At 44.9% G+C, this 23,266-nt stretch overlaps 1 protein-coding gene across 3 annotated transcripts in view; it reads left to right on the top strand.

Moving 5' to 3' along the window:
- The window catches only part of lingo3a (leucine rich repeat and Ig domain containing 3a), a 42,494-nt gene extending 19,927 nt beyond the window's left edge, over positions 1 to 22,567 (top strand). For all 3 annotated transcript variants that reach the window (XM_048977558.1, XM_048977557.1, XM_048977556.1), the window contains one exon: positions 17,540 to 22,567. In XM_048977558.1, the coding sequence (XP_048833515.1) occupies positions 17,584 to 19,401 (1,818 nt within the window). In that variant the 5' untranslated portion in view covers positions 17,540 to 17,583 and the 3' untranslated portion in view covers positions 19,402 to 22,567. The remainder of the gene's footprint in view (positions 1 to 17,539) is intronic.
- The last annotated feature ends 699 nt before the right edge of the window (positions 22,568 to 23,266 follow it).

The following is a 23,266-nucleotide window of genomic DNA, read 5'->3' on the forward strand; positions in this document are numbered from 1 at the left end:
TTAAACCTTCATTGCAAAGTCCACCCCCCCCAGCAGTTGCTTCCTGCCAAGCGTCCCCATGAGAACCACGGGTTTCACTCGCGCCCTTGGCAGGGGCCCCCTCATGCACTCCATCTGCCAGCACTCCCTTGTCCTTTTGCAGCCGCCATCAGGCTCTGAAACCGAAACCCATTACCGGAAATCGGTAAATCTCCTTACACCAGCCTCTCCTAGTGACACAAACTGCAGATAGCGCAGTTCTATCCACGGCCTACCTGTGTGCAGTTTGCCTCCTAAGCAGTACACGGTGGTTGACACAGATCCCTCGACATACGTGGCAGCTCTTATGCCTTCAGAGCCGCCTGCCGGACGGATAGGAATGCCTGCCTTCCTCCACTGGATTTCTCAGGAGGATTAAAATAGATCAGGGAGTCAAGACACTTGGTGCATCTTCAGCTTAACACTTTGACAGTCTTCGGAAGACAGGTAGTGCCACAGAAAACAGAAACATTATGGAGTTTGTGCGTGAAGAGTGCGTCCATTTTGTTTACAAAAGACCCCTGTTTTTTTGTCTCTGCATCCCCCTGTATCAGTGGGGATTGTAGCATTATGGCTGCACCCTAGCGAGTCAAACTGGCGTACTATTATCATCTTGATGCTTAGTTGGCAATTTTATCGACAGTGGCCTCCGATTTTCCCCCATTTCTACAGCTGACTTTTAACGGGACATAACGTATTTAACGGGAGATACGTATTTAGCAGGCATTTTGGCAAAAAGGTCATAAGGACCTGGGGAAATAAAAAGGCAACTAAAAAGCAGTGGGGGATGGAACAGCATATCCTAGGACCAAGATACATCTGCAACAATGTGGGCTACAGGGCAACACAGGAGAGCAAAGGCACTAGCACTGTCTGCAGTAATAATCATTTGTTGAATCTTAGTCTAGTTTCACAAGGAGTATGGGCTACAATTACTGAGGAGCATGACTTGGGAATGAGTCTCCCTTCGTCTCGACCAATGGACATGTCAATGTCTGCATACAACTTAAATCCACAAATGCCTTGTCATTTACATTAATTTACATTTTATTTATTTAGCTGATGCTTTTGTGCAAAGCAACATAGAGTTGAGGATCAGAGAGCAGGCTCAGACAGTGTCCTTGGAGTAATTGGGGTTAAGGGTCATGCTCAGGGGCCCAAGAGCAGCATCACTCTGCCAGGCACAGGATTCGAGCCATTGACCTTCTCCTTAAATTTACTGTAACATTTAAAAACTGAGGTTGGCCGGAATCATCCTGCCATGGCCTGATTCCTGTAATTCTGTTCGAGTTTTTAAAAGTGCAGTCACTGAGAAGCTTGTCTTCAAGTTTGGCAGTCTGCAGTCCAGATGGCATGTTCTGTCCAGGTGCCCATGGACCCTCAGTCACTAGACATTGATCCTATTGAGGTATCTCAAGATAAACTTATAAAAGTAGTTTTAGTTTCAAACCAATATGAAGGAGAAGACCCTGTTGTGGGGAAATGATTTCCAAATTGTACATAAGACGTTCAGCACATCCTGGATTACAGTTCATCTTGAATCCACCCATCCATCCATTTCTTGAAACCGCTTATCCTGTTCAGGGTTGCAGCCAGTTCAGACCTTATCCCAGAGTCTACAGGCACAAGGCAGGGAATAACTCTAGATGAGGCACTAACCCATCACAGGACGCACGTGCACACACACACACGATTCCAATTAGCCTCAGCATGTTTTTGGAAGGAAGAAAACCAGACCAGTCATGGTTAAATTCAGTTTTTACTAGTGTTTGTGTATAATTTGGCATTACTTACTATTGTTGTTATTGCACATCTTAAATTAAAATTGCACTGGAACATATTCTGCTACATACAACCGTAGTATTTTATAAACTGTTTAGCATTTGCGTGCCCATTTTGGAGGGACATGTGGGTAAATTTACATTACATTGCTGTGTTAATAATTCTGCAGTCTTACTGCAATCCAAAGTAATTGGTTAATTTAGGATGGAAATTGAGTCTCACTTCATCTTCCAGGTGCAAATTGGCCGTTGACGTAGCAGATGCTGTAAACACTGGTAGACTCATTGGCACTCATTTCTAGAGCTGTCGGTTTCTGTTGTCGGTACATGAGGTTTGTCGGATGCTCAGGTTTTCTTTCGATAGACTTCAGCTCACAGTGATATTACTGAAGTATTTACACTGTAACCTGCTATTACAGGTGTCAGTCTGTCTCTAATTAATAATGTTTACTGTAAAACCAGCAGGACTCTGGCCCTTGTAAAAGAGCACGATATCACACCCTAGCTTTATGGGAACAGGAATTGCAACTGTCATCTCTATACGCTAAAATCTCATTCCTTTGCTAACCCCGTCTTCTGTGTTCTTTAATCGCATTTTTGGTCATTTTTCAAGATTCAGGATTTTGTTTGTCATATGCACCGTAAACAGTCAGTTACACTTACGCAATTTAAATCTTACTACTGTATACAGTACATACCCTTCCACTAAACACACATGAGCACAAAACACATATCAGAAGTAGCAATTAAAGTGCAAGTATGAACTAAGGTGTACTTTGCTCCAGCCACTCTAAAACAACTCACAACAACTCGGAATAAACAGGCACGATACCCTTTTGCTTTCTGCGGGAGTAGCTCTGCTACAGCCGCTCACAGGAAGGTTGCATGCATCATGAAGGGGATGGGAGAAAGCCTTCAGGAGCCTCATCCCTGAAAGTCTCGAAACCATTGAAGAGCCAATAGGGTCAAACCTGTTAGGGATCAGGTCTGGTGTGGCTGAGACGTCACCTTCTACATGGCAGCACCTGAGTTCCAGTTTGAGGTAGTCCATCTGTCTCTCAGGCAAGATGACCGTCTTTCCCTGCTCTTAGGGGAGCCTTGTAAACTCTGCATTTCAATGGTGGCACACGAGGTACGCAGACTGAGGAGCAGCCAGATCTCTGTAGATGGGTATATCCACTTTTGGTCTGGTCGCTCTGATGGCTGCCATACTCAAGGAGTAGCTGTTGCTGTAGCGGATCAGCTCCTCCCGATGGTGTCTGATGTCACTCCTTTCAACGGACTTATTATGAGACTCAGGCTAAGGCACTCCTTGGGTGTCTTGTCTGTTGTCTCAGTGTATGCTCAGACTGCGGTGAGTGATACCTTGTTGAGGGAGACATTTTACTCGCAACTTCGCTCGGTGGTTGATGGGTGCCTACGAGGTGACACTTCTCTGGTCATGGGTGACTTCAATGTGACCGCTGGCAATGACAGGGCTGGTTATGAGGACTGTGTCAGTCACCATAGGTCTGGAGGCCACGGTGAAAGCGGCTCCATGCTCCTTGACTTTGCTAAAGGTCTAGAGCTGCGAGTTGCTGGATCCTGGTTCCAGTGCCCTGAGCTGCGTCATTGGACTTAGTACTCCAATACTGGTGGTACGGGGAAGATCGATCGATCATATATTCGTGTGCAGATGCGGGAGACTCCTGCTGAACTGCAGGGTATACAGAAGTGCCCAGTTTGTGAATTCTGACCACAGACCTGTTGTTGCTACTCTGAAGATTCATGTTGGAATCCAGTAGGTTACCACGTACTAGGAAAATGAGGCTGGACTTTTCCAAACTGCAAGATCAAGCTGTTTCTGATGAGTTTGCACATAGTCTTTGTGAGGAGCTTACAAACTTGGGTGCAACTGCTGACATTAATGTAATATGGGAGACATTCTATGATACGACCCTGAATGTTTCAGTGGGTTGTGTTGGTGTTGCCAGTGTTCCCAGAAGGAGGTGTTTTATCTCACATGGCACCCTGGATATTATTGAGAGGAGTCGCAGCGCAGGACTTGATGGCAACTCCAGTCCGGACCGGGAACTGAGCAGGATGGCTGTGTGGGCTCTGAGGGCAGATAAGGAGGCCTTAAACGAATCTGTGAGCAGGTGACACACCATCTGTGGTCTAGTGATCCATGTCCTGCTTACAGAGGAATCGAAGCTTCACGCACATCTGAATCTGTTCCTCAGAGACTTACAGTCAGGGTGGATGATGGAACAGTCCTAATGGATGACACTGCAGTTGTGACCTGCTGGGCCGGCTACTGTGATCAGTTTTTTAAAGCAGACCCAACCAGCTAAGGCTTTGGACATCTCTGGGTCCACGCTTCTTGAGGCTGATCTTCCAATCAGCTGTGAACCACCCAATCTCACTGAGCGCAAGCATGAATATTGGCAGAGGTTCTTACAGTTGTCGTCGATTTTGGTAAAGCATTTCACTCAGGTGATCTAGTTGCCCTGTGGGACATCCTGAGACTTGGCAGAATCCCTCTGAAGTTTCTGGACATTGTGATTGGCCTGTACACTGGAGTGCTGTGCAGAGTGGAGGGAGAACCTCCGCATTCTTCCCAGTTGATTCTAGGGTTTGCAAGGGGTGTCTTCTTGCTTCTACTCTGTTCAATGCTTGTATGGACTGGGTGTTGGGCAGGGTTGTGGGATCCAGCAGCTGTGGGGTATCCGTTGGTGAAAGATTTACTGATTTTGACTTTGCCGACGATGCTGTGATCTTAGCGGTATCAATGGAGGCTCTGATCGGGGCTCTCGAGAGACTAAGCAAGGAGTCTGAGTGTCTGGGATTGCGGGTGTCCTGGATAAAGACCAAGATCCAGGCATTTAATGACTTATGCACAGGCATCAGTAGTGTGTTTGTCTGCAGGGAGAATGTCGACCTTGTTAAGAGATTCTTACCTCAGTAGCGACGTTCATGTCTCTCGCGACTTTTCCTATGAAGTCAGCAGACGTATTGGGAGAGCATGGGGGGCATAAGGTCGTTGGAAAAGGATGTGTGTGGCTCCCGATATCTTTGCAATAGGATGAAGGTCCAGGTCTTTAGAGTCCTGGTTATCTCTGTCTTACAGTATGGCTGTGAGACATGGACGCTATCCAGTGAGCTGAGAGAATCCTTGGGTACCGCGGTTGCTAAAGGAGCTAAACATTACCTGCATTGTGAGGGAGCGTCAGTTACGGCACTACGGCCATGTGGCGTGTTTCCCTGAGGGTGATCCGGCTTGCAGGATCCTCATTGCTGACAGGCTGAAGGGACGCCCACATAACACCTGGCTTCGGCAGATGGACGACCATTTCTGGAGTGTGGGACTGGATGGTGTGTCTGCATGGGGGGTTACCAGCCAGGATCCGGAGGAGTTTCAGCATGTGGTGGGTGCGGCAACATGCTGCATCAACGCGTGCTCTCTGACCTGACCTGACCTGTGTAGTAACACAATAAGTATAATTCCAATCATCACAAAGTAGAACATTGTGTTGCAACATTGTATTTTGTTGAGCATGTAGTGAAATGTAAATTTTTGGTCTGTTCCTTAATGATTTTCAATCCAATAAATGTTGCCATACCTTTCCATCCATGGGTGATAACAAAGTATCCTATTGGCAATTATTAACAATGTTCCTCACTCTGTACACTGTACACTCTGATCCTTATTTCAGATGGGTTTTCTCCCATAAATGTGTCATTTAAATCCCCCCCAGCTGTAAATCTGATTTCACTCATGCCCATGTGTTCTGTCCATCACACTATATTATATGAATTATATGACTGAATTATAAAAAGGAAAAATGAAAGGACCAAAGAGTGTGTTCCCAGCATTCCCTGCTCAGGTCTGATGTGGATCTACAGCCTCATACAAACCAGTGAACAGTCAATAAAGTTGAAATACTTAATTATTCTTTTCGCTCCTCCATGTTGCCACAGTTATCTGATTATGTATAAACCAAATGGAATTAGGTTGTCAATTTATGCAATATGCTGCAATTCCGGTGGGCCCTTCTCTCTTACCCTTCGTGTTCGTGTTCCTTTTAATTGTACCAAAAACAGCACCACTGGCTTTACTGCAGCCAACAAGTTAAGGTAACAAATATGTCTGGCCCAGCCACAGCAAAGCTACAGTCGCCGGCCAATTTTCTGCAGATAATAAAAAAGTGAGGCGTCTCGCTGGATGATTTCAGGTAGATATTTTCTTCCGTGATGGAAAGCAGTAATTGCACTGGATGGATGGTCACCAGATGCTGCTTGAGTTATATCAGCAGTGTAAACTCAATCCTGTTGACAAGTGATGCTGTGCCAGCTGGTGGCTTTGCTACTTTACGTGGGGGGAAGACAGACCCTCCCACAGCCGCCCAGAGTTCTCTTTGTCTAGATTGGGACAGCAGGGTTTTGGGGGCACTTCGTAAGCCGTCCAACACCCCTGAAGGGTTTCAGCCAAGTGTGAAAATCAGGAAATGCTGTAAGGAGAGACATGGGTTCGGCCGGCGAATGCTTGGTGACTGCATCACTTTTTTTATGCTGTTTTTTACCTCATCACTAGACATGTAGGGACCCTCCATAATTCGCCACGGTACGGAAACTATTCACAAAAAAAAAACAATCCCACGCTTCATTGCTCCTACAAAGTGGAAAGACTGCTTTTCAATAGCTAAGCAGTGCGTATGTGTGTCTACGTAAAATACAGTCGAACACACACAGTGTTAATGAGCTGTGTTGAGCCCTCTGTGACAGTGACTCTCTATGGTCAACTGCTTGGTTGAAACGAAACCTTGGTCTGGATTTGTACTTTATAGACCTAAACTTTCCACCTCTGTCTTCAATCAGTTGCTTTTGTAACTTACCCAACACTGTGTGTGTGTGTGTGTGTGTGTGTGTGTGTGTGTGTGTGTGTGTGTGTGTGTGTGTGTGTGTGTGTGTGTGTGTGTGTGTGTGTGTGGTCCAAGTATACATTACATTGTCGAACCATTTTTTAAGTCCCCGTCGCAGAATATTCAATTTTATTTATCTGTGACTGCAACCAAAAAACTAAAAATGCCAAAAGTCTTGTATTTTGTTTGTTTGCTTATGGTTGAGGTTAGGGCTGGGTGGGGGTTAAGGTTATTATTGTTGGGCCCAGGGTTTTGCCAATAGAAATGAATGGAGAGTCCCCACGAATATATGAGTACAGATCTAGGTGTGTGTGTGTACGTGTGTATATATATGTATATATGAGAGAGAGACCAAAAATAAAAAATACTGTACCTAATGATATGATGCTGTCTGCATATTTTGATGCTAATAATATGCTTTTTTAAGCTGTTTTTGCAACTGTCATGAAGCACTGACATTTTCACTATACTGGTAAAGACTCCCCACATGATCAGAACATTGTCTTATATAGATTTGCAGGACCACTGCAACAGGAGGCACTCTTGATGTAGACTGTTCAGGCTCATCTGCATGTTTGGCGGCTGAAAATGGAACAGTTTTGTTTGTTTGTTCAGTTAACAGCCTCAGTGTGAATTGTTATTTTTCCACAAGGTCACACCCTAGAAATGAAACGAAAACCAATACAGCCTTTTGTTTATTAACAACTAAGCATAAACAAACTAAGTGGCTGCTTAGGCCCTAGTGGCCACCAGGAGCTCCTTCATCTGATCAGAATTGGAGGGAAGATGACGAATGATAACTAGGTTAATCAAATTTTGCGAAAATGGTTGTGTTGGCCCTGGCTGCAGGAGATGCTTGCAGAAAGCAGACAGAAAGTGAGCGCTCCAGTCCTTTAAATTCAGCACATGGTCAACCATATCTTCATGGGGAAGAGCGGAGGTCTCCCCTGATTTATGTGATGCCGTTGATGGATCTGACATGACAGTATGAGGGGACTGCCTGGGAAATCTTTAGCCTCTGCAGTCAGAGTGTAATCTTCAGCAGCTTAAACTCCATCAGTCACAGCAGAGCCGCCGCAGTTTCTCATCATCAGCCAGAGACGTGGCTAATTAATCCTGCTCCGTGGGCCTGGGGGGTGGCTGGCAGGCTCGCCCAGGCGGGGGGAGCTCTGAGCTTGCGGCAGGTGCACCTTCAGGGACTGGCAGGCTACAGGAATGAATGAGTGTACGTTCGGTGCCCCGGGTCAGCTCTCAGAATAGAAGACGTTCCTGTTGCTCTGTGGGACGCACATATGGAGCGTGGTAGCATTTCCTCTAATCCTCAGTGTCTCTTGGAAGGAATCTCAAGGTAGTGTCCCGGCGAGTAAGAATTTCCCCGTGTGATTATGTCAGAGAAAGTGAGTTCACCTCAGGGTGCAAGGTTAGGTACAGCTGATTAACTGCCCATTAAGGCCGTTGCTAAAAGTCTTCATATCTTATTGCTATGTTGTTTTAATAGTTATAATAGTCTTTCCTGGAAGACAAATATGGCTGTACTGGAAGTGGTGCTAGAAGCAGTCTATACAAAGGAGTGGATGCAGATTAGGGGTGAGTCCTTTAGTGTATTATGGAAACTTGAACAGTATATCTTACTGAAGTTGTGTACTGTTCTACATCTGTTCTGTGAACTATCCCTTAAGAGGCCTGTTTAATATATGTTAATATAACACTGCAGGAATGCTTCAAAATATTGCATTAATCAAATCTGGGGAGAACCTAAAATTAATATACAAAATGAGCCAACTGAATCATCTACCCATAAATGTGATTAACTCGCCTCCCCAGAGTGTAGTATCGCACCATCTTATTTTTATTTTATTCTGTAAAACACTTGTGTGCACCAGTATACATGTATGTCATTGATATTGTTATGAAAAGAAAAGTTTCTACTGTCTTAACATAAGAGAATGTCCTGTGTGCTTCAGTGTTGATTACTAAGGACTATTCCTGGGTGCTTTTTTTGGGGAAAATATGCTAGACTTACATGTAAATGAAGCTGCAGTGTTGACGCTTATCAACCTCATGAACCAAAGTTTTCACATACTGTGACTTTGGCACATTTAAAGAGGTGTGGGAAATAGGGGGAACACGTCCACCCCAATGTCGGCAATACATAAATACATGCATATATACATAATCAGCAGCTTGTTCCTTATCTTTTATTATGAATCCACATGTTACTGAAGTCAATGCACTGCACATGCAGAGTGCAAGGAGGAAACGTATACCTAACAAAGATTGTAGTCAAGTATCAAACAAAATCAGTCTATCGTATGGATCATTTAGTTATGATTAGTTGTGAATCTGTACCCCTTAACAATGTTCGTCTTATTTGGAATGATGACATCTTTCCTTTATTATTTTAAAATGATATTAATATTTTTCCTACATCGCCTGCTTTCACAATGCGTTGCAAGTGGCCCATTGCAATATTACAATATACATCACATCCCATTCTCTCCCCCAGACAAATGCTGAATTATTAGAGTACATATTTCTTAATAGCATATTACTCGTTTCAGAGGCATACGGTCCGAACAGTGGGGTCCACTAGCCGAATGAGCCGACAGCATTGATAAATAATAGGTAAGAGTGGTTAGACCAACCTTAAGAAAGCTTAGTTAAGGACATTTTGGAGAATATTGGAATGGTAAGGTACAACTTAAAGCAGAACTTCCGAATGATGTAGCGTCTCCCCCGGGTCAGACCATCTTCCCTCATGGCATTGCCATATCATGCCTGGCCATGCGTGGGTGCAGCGTGCTGGGGCCGCATGCCATGACTCTCTCCATGTGTGTCTTGGCTCCACATATACAATGCCCTTAGTTGAGCCTTTCCATGGACATACAGGTATAAAATCAGGCATAAAGTCCTTGTGCCAGACACTGCTCAATCATCCCCACGGAAGGCATGTCTGCAAAGTCTCCGTTGTTCCAGATTCAGTGTTAGAGCAGCAGAACAAGTGGAAAAACTGTCAGAATCTCCCTCAAATAATTCATGAAAAATGACTGCAGTGTTCAACCAAGGTGCCTAGCAGCCCTAAGTAATTTAGTCTTTTTCATCTTTTGAGGCTTTTTCTTCAAGCTTGCCAGCAGTTATCGTGCAGTTGCATTTTCCTGGGTGAAGAAACTTCTCCTGCCCTAAATTCTGCACCGGCTTGTCAGCAGTGAGATTATCAGCAGTTTGAGACATTGAGTTCAGACATTCTGATTGCTGTAAGAACAGGGAATGCCAAAGTAGGCCAGGGAGACGCACAAACGCCCAGTATATGTCCTTGCTGCTGGTCTCTGAATTTCAATAATCAATACTATATCCATTTATCAATAATATTATAGATTATGAACCCAAAGATGAACGCAAAATTATAGATTCATATCTTAAACTAGCAATTAGTGGCTAAAATGGAGCAACATCGTCATCACTGCCGTGCTCCTGATTTAGCATTGATTGTTCTTGCTGGTTCAGCGAGGTTCTCCCTCACAGAGTCGCTCCCCCCACCCACAGCCGTGCCAGTGTGGCCTTGGTGCCACTGCGCAGCTGTCCGCCCACCGCCATGACGCCGAGTTACGGAAAAAGCCTCTCCGCTTCCCAGAGGAAACGAGAAACATGAACAATGTCAGGAGTTTTACTTGGTCAGGTCTACTTAGCAATGCTATAACCAGTGCTGTTGTGACACCTGGACTAAACCTGGAGTCAGTGTTATGAAACCTAAATACATTCTCACTCAGCAGCTGTCTGAGACTTGAATAGTGTTATAAGTAAGCTACTGGTAATGTAAAAAAAATCACACACTTATTACTATTCTACGGGACATGCAAAATATGGTTTATTTTCTACTAATGAAGAAATTAATATATTGTATGTATGTTGTTCCAACTGGGCTCAAATGTTCTAGTCCCTTTTTTTTACATGCAAAACTTTACATGCAAATTTTTTTACATAACGTGTAGGAAAAATTAGCTTAAGTGATTTTAATATCTCCACCCATGTGTAGGGAAATAAAATTTTAATTATTTATTATTTGATGACGAAATGCTGGCCTCCCTTATTATCTGTGTGTGTGTGTGTGTGTGTGTGTGTGTGTGTGTGTGTGTGTGGGGGGGGGGGGGGGGGGGGGGGTCACTAACCTCCCTTTCATGCCTAAGCCAATAAGTACCTCTCATACTAGACTAGGCCTTGTCTCAGGCAACCTGAAATCTCAGCCGTGTCGTGTGTGTGTGTGTGTGATCCTACACATGTAAACACTTCAAATGTTAAGAATGCCTCAGAATAGCCAGTACTTTCACATAACCTCCGTGCCCTTTACAAGCCTGCATGACTTGTTCTGCTGTGTCTCCCAGCGGGACCTGGCCTGTCCCTAGAGCAGCCAGTCTGGACCCTTGGAAAGGCTTAGGCTGGTAATGTATTAATGTGCTTTAAGGAGTCAGTGGTCTTGCTTGGATGCTCTAAGAAGCCCCATTAGTCTTCGTAACTCTCAACAAATGAGCAGTCCATAAGAAAAGCAGCCAATAACCATGTCTGCTCTCATCTCATCCTCGATAATGTTGTTCGAGAAAATGGTTCCTTAGAGCTGTGCTTCTCACACAGTTGTCCATCAAAGACACTTTTAATAGGCAGATTTCAATTATATTACATAAAAATCCATAATAATTAATCTTGCCATATAAAAAAAAACAGTATTGTCAGATTAAGGTCACAACACTGACATTCAGGCACCATCGTTTTCCGACATGTTGACAAGCTTCCAGAGGGATAATCTATCATCTGCTTGCTAGAATCCTGTGTAATCTATTGAGGGTTTCAGCTGAACTATTGATTGAATAATTTTATAGCACCAGAGCAATAATTTTCTCCTGGAGAATAATATAATAGAATACATGATTGGAAATCATTATGATCCTGTACTGGATGGGCAGCTATGGAAGATACACAGACAAATTCTTGTGATTCTTGTGATGCTGTTGATATTAGGGTATCATTTAAAAAATGTAATAAGGTAGAACGTGGCGAATGTTTAAAACCTTGTTCTGATGCAAGTTAAATTTGTGTTATTTTGTGCTGTGTTATTTTTTAATTAACACCGTGGAGAAAATGGAAAGAGGATGAACGTAAAAGACAAGTGGGAATTAAAAATAGGAATCAGCAGCTCATCGGAAAATGATGTCCGTATCCTACCAGGACTGATGGAAAATGTGGAATGGATGCATAGTGCTGCCTTTTCTCAGTAGACTGCTTAATGGTTGGTTTCATCCTTGGGGGCAGGAAATTTATTTTATTTTCAGATGCATGATATGTCATTATACAGTGAAGTCTGTCATTTTTCATGTAAATACGGGTGTCATCGCGATATAGAATATATCTTTTGTTATTTAACAGGCTTTCGATTTAGTGTTTCATTACAGATTTTAGTGGATAGTGAGTGATAGTGCCCCCCCCCCCCTCCCCATTAGCCTGTTAAGTCGAGACTGTGCTGCAGAGAAGCAGATTTTAATGCGCTCTAAAGCATCATGTTTGTTTCCGCTCGCAGTGAGCGCACTCAGCTGGCTCCTGGAACTGCCGTGCTGCCTTGGCCACTGCACACCTTTCCCGCGGCTCTGCATTTGGAGCCGCTTCAGTTCCTGGTGGGGATTTTTCATATGCTGACTCCCACGGACTACCACCTCCATCCTGCTCTCTCTCTCTCTCGCTGCGGAGCGAGGAGCTCTACCTCCCTGCTGATGGGCTGTGCTGCATTGTGCCCGCGATTGCTGATGGGCTCTGACAGATGTCTGGGCCAGCAGAAACTCCTGCTCCCTTGAACATGCTGATGTTGGTAACATGGGTTAATGTCGCTATGTACCCATTATAGACTTGTATTCGGCATCATACTTTACTGATGTGTGTCCAGGACATATTGGGTACCTTTTACTGAATTCCCAATGCAGTGCTATAGCTAAGCATCCTGCACTGTATGTCCTTAAAAAGCATTTGGGGTTAATCCTCAGTGCCGTAGCCAGCTTTACCGAGTCCATTCTCCTACAGGCCAGAACATTAGCCTAATCTTCCATATGGGAGCACTGGAGCAGGGGCATCACTCCACTAACAGGGAGGGGTTTAAACTGGGCTGAAATTTCACTGGGTCTTATTCTCTTGATAAACCCACAGACACCTTCCAGTTGTTGGCTAGCAGCTATGAGGAGTTTCGAGTAGTAGTTGGAAATCTTTTGGATTTAGCTATGCGCTGTAGTGTGGAAAAAATAATTATCCTGTCAGGGAGTGTCAGGGAAACTGAGAAGACTGTGGCACAAGAACTCAAGGCACAGGCTTTGTGAGGAAGTTTCCAGAACTCAGTGCGGCTAAAAGGCTCTGCATAGAATGATCCATTTTGGAAAAAGACAGACACTCGATGAGCAGTGAAGACCACTCTCCACAGAGAATTCCAACTCTGTGACCGAAATTATCCGAAACAAAAGAGAAACCCAATCTCAGTGTTTGTATTTGCAACAGACGAATGTACCTGAGTGCCGTGTAATTTCCTCACTGCTACAGTGAAGGCTCTGAAAGGCGTTTTAAGAGCAGAAGCAGTCCACAGAGGAGGTCACGGCGTGTGCTAAACGTAAAAAGCAGGGCTCTGCCTGCGGGCCTGTCCTTCATTTAACCACAGGCCGTGCAACCAGCAGAAACAGCTCTCCCAGGGAGCCTCCTCTGCAGTGGAGCTGCTGCCCTCCTGCCTGGGTCTGAGCTGGCAGATAGAGCACAGCCGACGCTCGGTTTATCTCCAGTTCTTGGAGGGACGTTCCTCCTCTTCTCTAAACGCCGACATATGGCATTTCCGCCATGGAAAGTGGAGGACCTTCTGTATGTGCATGGGCGTCTGCCTATCTATATGTCAGTGCATGCTCTAGCATCACTGTACATCCGTTTGTGTGCAATACTGTGATAGCTCATGACGAGGTCAGAATGGCCGCGTGGAGAGGAATGTTCTCATTCGTACCACACATCCACGGCGTTCTCCATCATTCACACTCCTACAGGCTACGATGCTGTTAGCTCTGAGGAACCCAATGTGTGCATGTGTTGGCAAACTATTCAAGCAGTGGCTTCTGATTTCACTTATCGTTTGGAAACTTTAAAAAAAAAAATTATAATAATAAAGGGGTGTGCGACAATACCTCATATAACGTTTATATACTGAGCTGAATCTATCAATGTATGACTTGAAGTGAACCTTGAACAAAGTCACTTAAACTTGTTGCTTGATTAATACTGCCTTGAATAATCCTGCTTCCAAAGTGGTAACTTATTCATTCCGGAGGGCCAGTTCTACCGAGTTGTCAAGGTCATGTTTATCTACCCTGTTTACTGTGTTCATGTCCTTGTTTGAGGCTGGATTGTCACCTACCCCACTGTCAGGGCCAAAGACCTCATGGATGCACTTCACTGTCCTCAGTAACGCAAGTACACTGTCGCAGCAATCATGATTTGGGTTGAGATGATGGGATGAGAAATACATGCATTATGCAACTCACGGATTGGACTGTGGGGGTGATATTGGGGATTTGTTTCATGGCAGTGCCTTAGTGTGAGCTCATAGCTCACACAGCTTAATAAACACTGAGGCGTAGGTCTGCCACTGCATTGTACATTAATATAACAATAACTGCAGTGCTACAGGCATATGATGATGCTCAGAGACCAGCTAGTATTTCATCATGGCCTTCCTGCCCACATAAATGAGAAAAACGGAAGGTAATGTTCTTGCTGTGCTATGTAAGTACTGCTTTAGGGTCTTTCTAAACTCAGCATCACATTTTCTGCATGTATAGATCGACCAGTCCCCAGCAGCCGTCTTCATTTTTGCATAAGGCCCCTGGATAGAGCTGGATTAATGATTAATGTGCTACTGGATGGCAAGAACGAGTCGACTTGAGAAATGGGAAGGAGCCGCAACATCAGTCACCACGCCCACCACCCTGACAGACGCAGCCAGGCCGTCTTATGTTAGGTTAAACTGGTTGTTCTCTGGAAGAGACAGTTATATTCCTGTCCACATAGGGTGCTAATAATTACAAAGTGTGATAGGTTTGATAAAGACTGATGTTTATGCAGGTCTGAAAATGTAAGTCATCATCATAAATTAGTACAAATTTTGTGTGCTTGAAGTGCATCTTGTCCTCCATTTCACACAACCTCCCATCTACTGTCTCACTACCTTTCCCCCGATGCCTTTGTACCGTTGATGGGAACAAAGCACCAGAGATTTGACCGAGACAAACGACTGCTGCTGTGCTAATACCCCAGCTGAAGGCTGTGCGGTCCACTTTCTTTGCAGATGGTACCCTATATATTGGGTCATGAGTAGCCCAATTTCCTCACAATACATTAAAGTCTAGGTAGTGTTTGAGGAGATTAAGGGGTTGAGCCTCTGTTTCTTTTGTGTAGTTTAGAGTCCTGTTGTGGTTTGCTTTTGACGGCTGGGAAATGACATCTGACAGCTGCTATGGGTTATAAAAATGGTGATGGTGTATGAGGATTTTAGCCTCGTCACACCATATGTCCATATCATTCCGACTGAGCGAGTAAGTGGCCTGTTTTGGGTGTACATGACTGGCAATCCTGGGTGATTTGAGGAAGTGGAGTCAAGGCAAACTGCCTGCCGAGTTGAGAGGGTCAGATCATCTGAACTTGAAAGAACAGTACCCTCTTGTGTGACAGCCGTCGCCCCATAATTTGCCACAACAACACAACAACAGTGAGAAAGTGGATTCTGAATATACAAAACATCATTTTCCCCTTTGCTTTTGCTAACAGCTTGTACATCACAGCCACGCAGAACCATTTCTTAAACTAAAAACACTTTCCACCTATATAGTGTTTTTTGGTATAGGCAGAGATAGCTAAAACATTGCAAATGACAAGTTTGATATGTCAGTGCCCTGGATGATATTTGTGTGATGCTTTACTGGACCCGAGATCAGAAGTGAGTAATTCAGGTCCAGAGAGTAAAAGTCCAAATCGGGATTTTGTTTCAACCAACAAAGTTGAGTACTCTGTGACTGTGACTCTTTATGCTCAACTGGTTGGTTGAAACAAATTCTTGGTTTGGACTTTAACTCTCTGGACCTGAATTACCGAACTCTATCTGAGATGCTCCGCTAATCTTATTCTGCTATCTTGGTGACCTAATAAGCGAGCTGAAATGGATTGCCTGTGCGAGAATGTGAAAAATGTGGCAGAGACGGACCATGTTGGAGCATCTGTGTAAGAATTCTTAAGCTCTAACTTATGGGCAGCTGGGTGACTCCTAGACTATCGTAATTTTCTCTTAGCGACCATTTTGCTTAACCTCCTGGTCATTGGAATGTTTGACTAAATGAGGAGTGGTTGTAGTTTGCTACACTGTATAGAGACTGAGATTTGGAAAGGAGCCATGGCATGTTATTTTTTTGTAATGTATGAACATAGGTTTGATATCCAAATGCATGTTGCAATGCTAATTTAGCCTTTGGGATGGCTTTTTTTGCTTTTGTAATGATTTGTAAGTAACTTTTAATGAGTGGCCCGTGTTGGGAAGCATTCCAGGTTGAGGTCATGTATAAGCAGCAATTACAGATGGACTGCCAAGGTGAAATGGAAGGCTAAGTGTAAAGCTCGTTAATCCTCCCAGTGCTGTAGCCATGTGTAAATGCCTCGTCCTCCATCTCAGCTCTGACAGGAGTTGGGCTGGCGACAAACAGCAGTTTCGCTCCAATATGCAGTGGAAATTAGATTTCCCCAGTCGCCTGTGCCTGGGCCAATTAAGCTGTAATGATCTTCGTCAGGGATGCAGGGGGAGGGGGAGACAGGGCTTGTTAGGGTCCACTATTAGCACTGTCTCTGCCGCATGGCCGGACACCACATGTAGCTGATCACAGGGGTGTGGCTTTGCTGTCTTCCTCTTGGGGAGTGTAACTGTGCTTTAGGCTTAGGACAGCTGAACGACACTTGTAAGGTCATTCTAACCTCACTTGTGTCTAGAGGCTTTCCCCCCATTGCAACACAAAAGTTTAGTCTGTCATATTTGGGAAGGTAGGTTATACGGTAAAGTTCTGTCGACTCTGCAGATCCAGGACTTTTTCCAGTCGTGTTATGTCCTTTTAATGAACCTTAATGCCATTATAACGCTTGACGTTGTGACTAATTCAACAGTACTTTAAATGAAAAAGAAAATGCAAGTTTTTAAAAGATTAAGTGAAATTGTAGGAGGATGAACTGTAATGAGTGTGAGTAATGCCACAGAAGATAGTAGCGATCCATGCACTGCAGCTGTAATTCTTCCCCATTTTCTCCGCTGAGTACTTTTCTAGAGATTTCACAGAAACTGAGAGCCTCAAATTATAATGACCCCAACTCCCCCACACTATCTACACTGTTTTGCATATCCTGAAGGCCTCAAAAAGGCTTCACTTCTAATGTACCCTAGTTACAGACCAGTTACAGACAAACACTGTTTGTTCAGATGGAGATGCAAGACGTTACTGTCTCTACATTTATTGCCACATAGTTCATTTTAATTGCCATGTCATCCAATATGCTACATGCATGCCTGTATTGCATTCAGTAGTGATGTGGTATTTTATCAAATTACATAAGAAATAATCATTATTATAAGAATCATTTCTTGCAGCCCACATAAATTCTATTTTTCGAGACTGCCTCATTGATTTGTGTGATTCTTGTAACTTTATTGGTTTTGAAAATATCATGTTGGAGCAGAATTGTATGTCATTTCAAGGGCACTAAATAGTCTCCTCTGCCTGCTTTTGTGTTCTCTGCTCGCAGGTGTCTGGTGGTGTGATCCAGCCCCAGGACATCAGAGAGGGGGGATGGCAGCCTGTCTGAGGTTAGGCTGGCTCAGCCTAGGCCTGATACTAGCAATGGTAGCCCCCTCCCTGTGCCAGGGCTGCCCACAGCACTGCGAGTGTGTGCCACAACTCCGATCAGTGGCCTGCCCCCAGAAGAGACTAACGTCCATCCCTGAGGGCATCCCAAATGAGACGCGGCTGCTCGACTTGAGTCAGAATCGCCTCCGCTGGATCGAGCATGGTGATCTGGACCCCTACTCGCAGCTGGAGGAGGTGGACCTGAGTGACAACATCATTAGCGTGCTGGAGCCTAATGCTTTTTCCAGCCTGCGTGGCCTTCGCGTGCTGCAGCTGCGTGGCAACCAGCTCAAGCTGGTACCCATGGGTGCATTTTCACGGCTAGCTAACTTGACCACACTGGACCTGAGCGAGAACAAGATAGTCATCCTGCTGGACTTCACCTTCCAGGATCTATGCAGTCTGCGTCACCTGGAGGTGGGGGACAATGACTTGGTGTACATCTCCAATAAAGCCTTCATTGGTTTACTGGGGCTGCAGGAGCTCACCATCGAGAGGTGCAATCTGACTTCTATCTCTGGCCAGTCGTTGTCCTACTTGCGTAACCTGGTCACCTTGCGTTTGCGGCATCTCAGCATCCCTACCTTGGAGGACCAGAACTTCCACAAACTGGCCAGCCTGCGGGGACTGGAGATTGACCACTGGCCCTTTCTGGAGTATATATCTCCTTTGAGCTTCCAGGGCCTTAACCTGTCCTGGCTATCCATCACATACACAAACATCACCTCGGTACCTTCTGCCTCCTTCCGCAACCTGGCCCACCTCACGAGCCTCAACCTCTCGTACAACTCCATCTCCATGCTGGGACCCTGGGCTTTCCGGGACCTGGTGCGTCTGAAGGAGCTCCACCTGGTCAGCACCAACCTGGTGTCTGTAGAGTTCAATGCCCTGAGTGGCCTGAGGCAGCTCCGCATGCTTAACTTATCGGGCAACGAGCTCCTCACGCTGGAGGAGGGTGCTTTCCATTCCGTCAACAGCCTGGAGACACTGCGTGTGGACAAAAATCCATTAGCCTGTGACTGCCGCCTGCTGTGGATCCTGCAGCGTCGCAAGACAATCAATTTTGACGGCCAGGCTCCTGTGTGTGCCAGTCCTGCGGAGGTGCAGGGGAAGGGTTTCGGCGCTTTCTCAGACTCTGCGCTATTCGACCGCTTCACCTGCCAGAAGCCCAAGATCCGTAACCGCAAGATGCAGCAGGTGACGGCGCGAGAGGGCCAGCCTGTGTCCTTCCTGTGCCGGGCCGAGGGGGACCCCGCACCTGCCATTTTTTGGATCTCCCCACAGAGGCGCAGGATCACATCTAGGAGCAGCGGACGTATCACAGTGCTGCCAGGCGGCACGCTGGAAATCCGCTATGCCCAGCTCACTGACAGTGGCACCTACATCTGCATAGCCAGCAATGCAGGCGGAAATGACACATATTTCGCCACACTCACTGTGAGGGGGCTGCCGCTGGACGCCGTCGCCATGGCCAACCGCAGCTACTATGCCGGCGACCTCAACGATACTAACCAAAACGACACGCGCGTCTTCCTAAAGTTTACACTGGACCTCAAAACCATCCTGGTGTCCACGGCCATGGGCTGCATCACCTTCCTGGGTGTGGTGCTCTTCTGCTTCCTTCTGCTCTTTGTGTGGAGCCGTGGACGCGGGCAGCACAAGAACCACTTCTCTGTTGAGTACTCCTTCCGCAAAGCAGACGGCCCCTCCGCAGGTGGGGGCCAAGGAGGGGCACGCAAGTTCAACATGAAGATGATCTGAAGCAATACGATGATGTTCCGACTCCGCCGGGAGCCCCGAGGGCCCCTGGAGCCCGACATGCACGGCTCTGACTCGCAGAAGCCAATGCAAACACGAGGGTGCTCGGCTTTGAGGGTCGTGTCAGTCGATTTTGTCGCTGACGGTTCCGGAAACTCGTTATTTCGTCGTGCCTCTGATTTTCGTGGGCAGCTTGAAGTGCAGACAGGCTTTTGTGTAATTACCCACTTTTCATAACCAGATTATGACTATTATTTATGGTTTATCTAAGAGAAGTTTATTGCTATTTTGTTGTGTCTAGCTCCCTCAAATCCTTTCAGATATTGAAGTCATATATGTTCAATAGTTCTTTGATTAAATGAAAGAAAGCACACTTGTCAGTCCTTTGAAAGGCATGGGTAGGAAGAGCGTGTACTTTCAAACCGTTTGTTTTTATCTTTCCCTTCTGAAGGATTTTACTGTTGGAAATTTTAAGGCAATAGAAGCTCTCTCTCTTGTACAATATCTGGCCACTGGCTGAACTCTTTCAATACCCTTCTAATTCGTGTCATATTGGTTTGCCAAGATTCATTCGAAACAATAAAGTTATTTTTCAGCACTGCAATTATGTAAATGATTGTGAGAGCGGCTTCGTCTCAGTCACCCCAGATGGAGTGGAAGGAGCCTGAAGCTCGTGCTCTCGTTGACAGTAACAATATGTGACGAGTCCACAGCTCTGCAGAAAAAGCCCCATCACATCAACACTGCTCTGTCTCTAAAGGCTGACCTCACAGGGGTACGTCTTCAGAATCCCCTTTGAACCTGTACATATTTTGTAGCAGCCAAAGATATACATGTGTCATTGCATGTGAACACGCAATGGGTAAAATATCATATCGAACCCAGTCGAAGTATGATGAAATAGAATTTATTTCCATGCCGGTTAGGCAAACACATGAAGGTGATAGATTAAAGATGAGATGGTGTTGGTTATGTGTAATGCAGCCTGGTTAAAGTCTGCAGTCTGACTGATGAATTTAAATGGCTTTGCTGTATTTCATGCATAGCTTAAGCAACGATGGGCATGAGACCTTCCATAATATGGATGTAAGCTAAGCACCAACATCAGCATTGAGGAAGCAATACATTCAGGTTCATAAATGCTTATGTGCTCCACCAAAACTACCAGCTAACCCCAAGCTTTTGATTTTGCGGGGAAAAGCTCTTAACTGGTAATCTCCTTTTTCCAGACAGACTACATAAACAGACTACAGTGCATTTTCAGATGCTTTTAGTAGGGTAGTGTTATTTTCTATTTGTCCCTTTTTAGATAGAATATGACGTTACCTAATGTAATTATTTTGCTTATCTGTACTAAATTGCTTCTGTAATTGTATAGAAAATTACTTGAACAGACAAAAATAAAAAAACCAGCAGTAAAACGTGTGCCATCTGCACACATACCAACTAGACCATACGGAGCAATTCTGAAACCACACAGTGTGATTTAGCACTTTGCAATATGGAAAGTACAAGCACTAACCCTACCAAACCGTGACCTGAGGGAATCGCCGAAACCCTATACTTATGAACACAATATTTTTTCACAGAAAAAAAGTCACATAACATCACACAAGCATCATGGGGTGATTTTCAGATTCAGTAGATGCTCCTCTACTATAGATGAACTTTATCAAGATATAGAATGAGCAGCCACAGAATAGTCTATAAGGTCCTAGACACACTCTGCAAACCAAACGGCATGAAATTGAGCTCAAACAGACCAAATAGCACAAAGAATGCGGTTTGATGGTGAACTAAATTTGTCACTGGTCCCTAGTTGTAATTAGTGAAATCACTGGCGGAGAACCACTTAGACTGTAAAACCGTGTCCAATGATCTTATATTTCACAAGCATGATAGTTTGGTATCTCCTATCCATTGCAATCTAGGTAGCCCAAAAACGGCTTCAAATCTCTCTTAAGAACATAATATTATTTATGTTGGTGGTAGCTTGTCATGAGAACTATAATGCCATGCAGTGGAATTTGATGCTCTTTAGAGAACACAACATTATAATGGTGAAACAGGATCTTCTACTGGAGATAGTGAAATGCGTGTGACCATTGACATGCTTCATTGTCATATTACAGCTCACATTTATCACTGTGACACACACTAGCCATTTAGAACTGTGTGAGGAATGACTAATCCAGGAATCAGTGATGTACTACCTTTTGGAACCTGGTGCTGGAGTTGTGGGATGTACTTTGCCCTAATATTATCTAATCCTATCTGGATGCAGACTCTTGTTGATCTCAAAGCAATGATCAGCCATAGTACTAAAGAACCAGAAGATGGCATCATCACAATTGCCGCAGCAACTCATGTAGGAGTAAAGGTCTCAGAGTTGACATGTGCAGGAAGCACTAAAATAACCTGGCTGGAAATGAACTTCACCAAAATCTTTATGTACACTTTGAGATAACTCGCATATGGAAATCCCAAGCCTCTTTTCAGGCTGTGCCTGGAACCGCCCGCACAAAGTCGTCATCCCCCAAAGGCTCTGAGAGTATAAGCAGATAAAAGTTTCTCATTGTGTGCACGACTTCTGAGAGCTCTTGCACCACCTGCTAAAAAGCACACAACTTTCTTTAGAAACCAGCAGGTGAAAACGATCTATGCACAAAAGCTTCAATGAAGCTGGATTTTACTGACTTTGCAGTACCTGAAGCCAATAGTTAACACCTTAGTCAGACTTGAATTCTATCACCTATATCATCTAAGAGAAATTCAAGATCCCCCACTCATCCACCTTTGAACAGGAGGGGGGTGATCTGGCTGCACCATCACATGTCGTGCTGACTCAGATTCACAAAGAAAGCTATAAATGCATGCCACTGCACCCCCATAGCATTGCAGCTATTTATACACCAGCTGCACGTGGTGCTGCTCTATTCTATTGAGAGAGATCAGTGCACAATGGGAAGGGCAGCACGTTTACCATCTGTGGACTACTCAGTTTAAAAAAGCTTAAGGCGTTTTTAACAATCCATCTGTAACTACAAATCGATACAATATCAATCCTCCCACTGCTCCAGTTCCACATGTAAGCTACTGTACTGTCTGTCATGTATATAGTCCATCATTCCCTTCACATTCTTCCCACATATACATTATATGGACAAAAATATTGGGCCGTCTGGAGATTTAATGAAATCCATAGGTATCAATATGGAGTTGGTCCCCCCTTTTGCAGCTGTAACAACTGCTACTTTCCTGAGATTTCATTGCGTGCGATTTTGGAGTGTGTCTGTGGGAATTTTTGCCCATTCATCCTGAAGAGCATTTGTGAGGTCAGGCACTGATGTTAGATGTGAAGGCATAGCTTTCAATCTCTGTTCTAGTTCATCCCAAAGGTGCTCAGTAGGGTTGAGGTCAGGGCTCTGTGCAGGCCGGTCAAGTTTTCCTACAGCAAACTCACCCAACCATGTCTTGCTTTGTGCACTGGGGCACAGTCATGCTAGAACAGAAAATGGCCTTCCCCAAACTGTTCCCACAAAGTTGGAAGCATAGAATTTGCCAAAATGTCTTGGTATACTGAAGCATTAGGATTCCCTTCACACCAACGAAGGGGCCTAGCTTAATCCCTGAAAAACAGCTCCACACCATTATTCCTCCTCCACCAAACTTTACAGCTGGCAGGTAACTTTCTCCTGGCATCCAGCAAACCCAGACTCGTCCATCAGACTGCCAGACAGAGACGTGTGATTTGTCACTCCACCGAACACATGTCCACTGCTCCAGGGTTCAGTGGCAGTGTGCTTACCCCACCATCCAACGCTTGACATTGTGTTTGGTGATGTGAGGCTTGCATGCAGCTGCTTAG

This window comes from Brienomyrus brachyistius, chromosome 15 (genome assembly GCF_023856365.1).
Source record: "Brienomyrus brachyistius isolate T26 chromosome 15, BBRACH_0.4, whole genome shotgun sequence".
Taxonomy (NCBI): Eukaryota; Metazoa; Chordata; class Actinopteri; order Osteoglossiformes; family Mormyridae; genus Brienomyrus; species Brienomyrus brachyistius.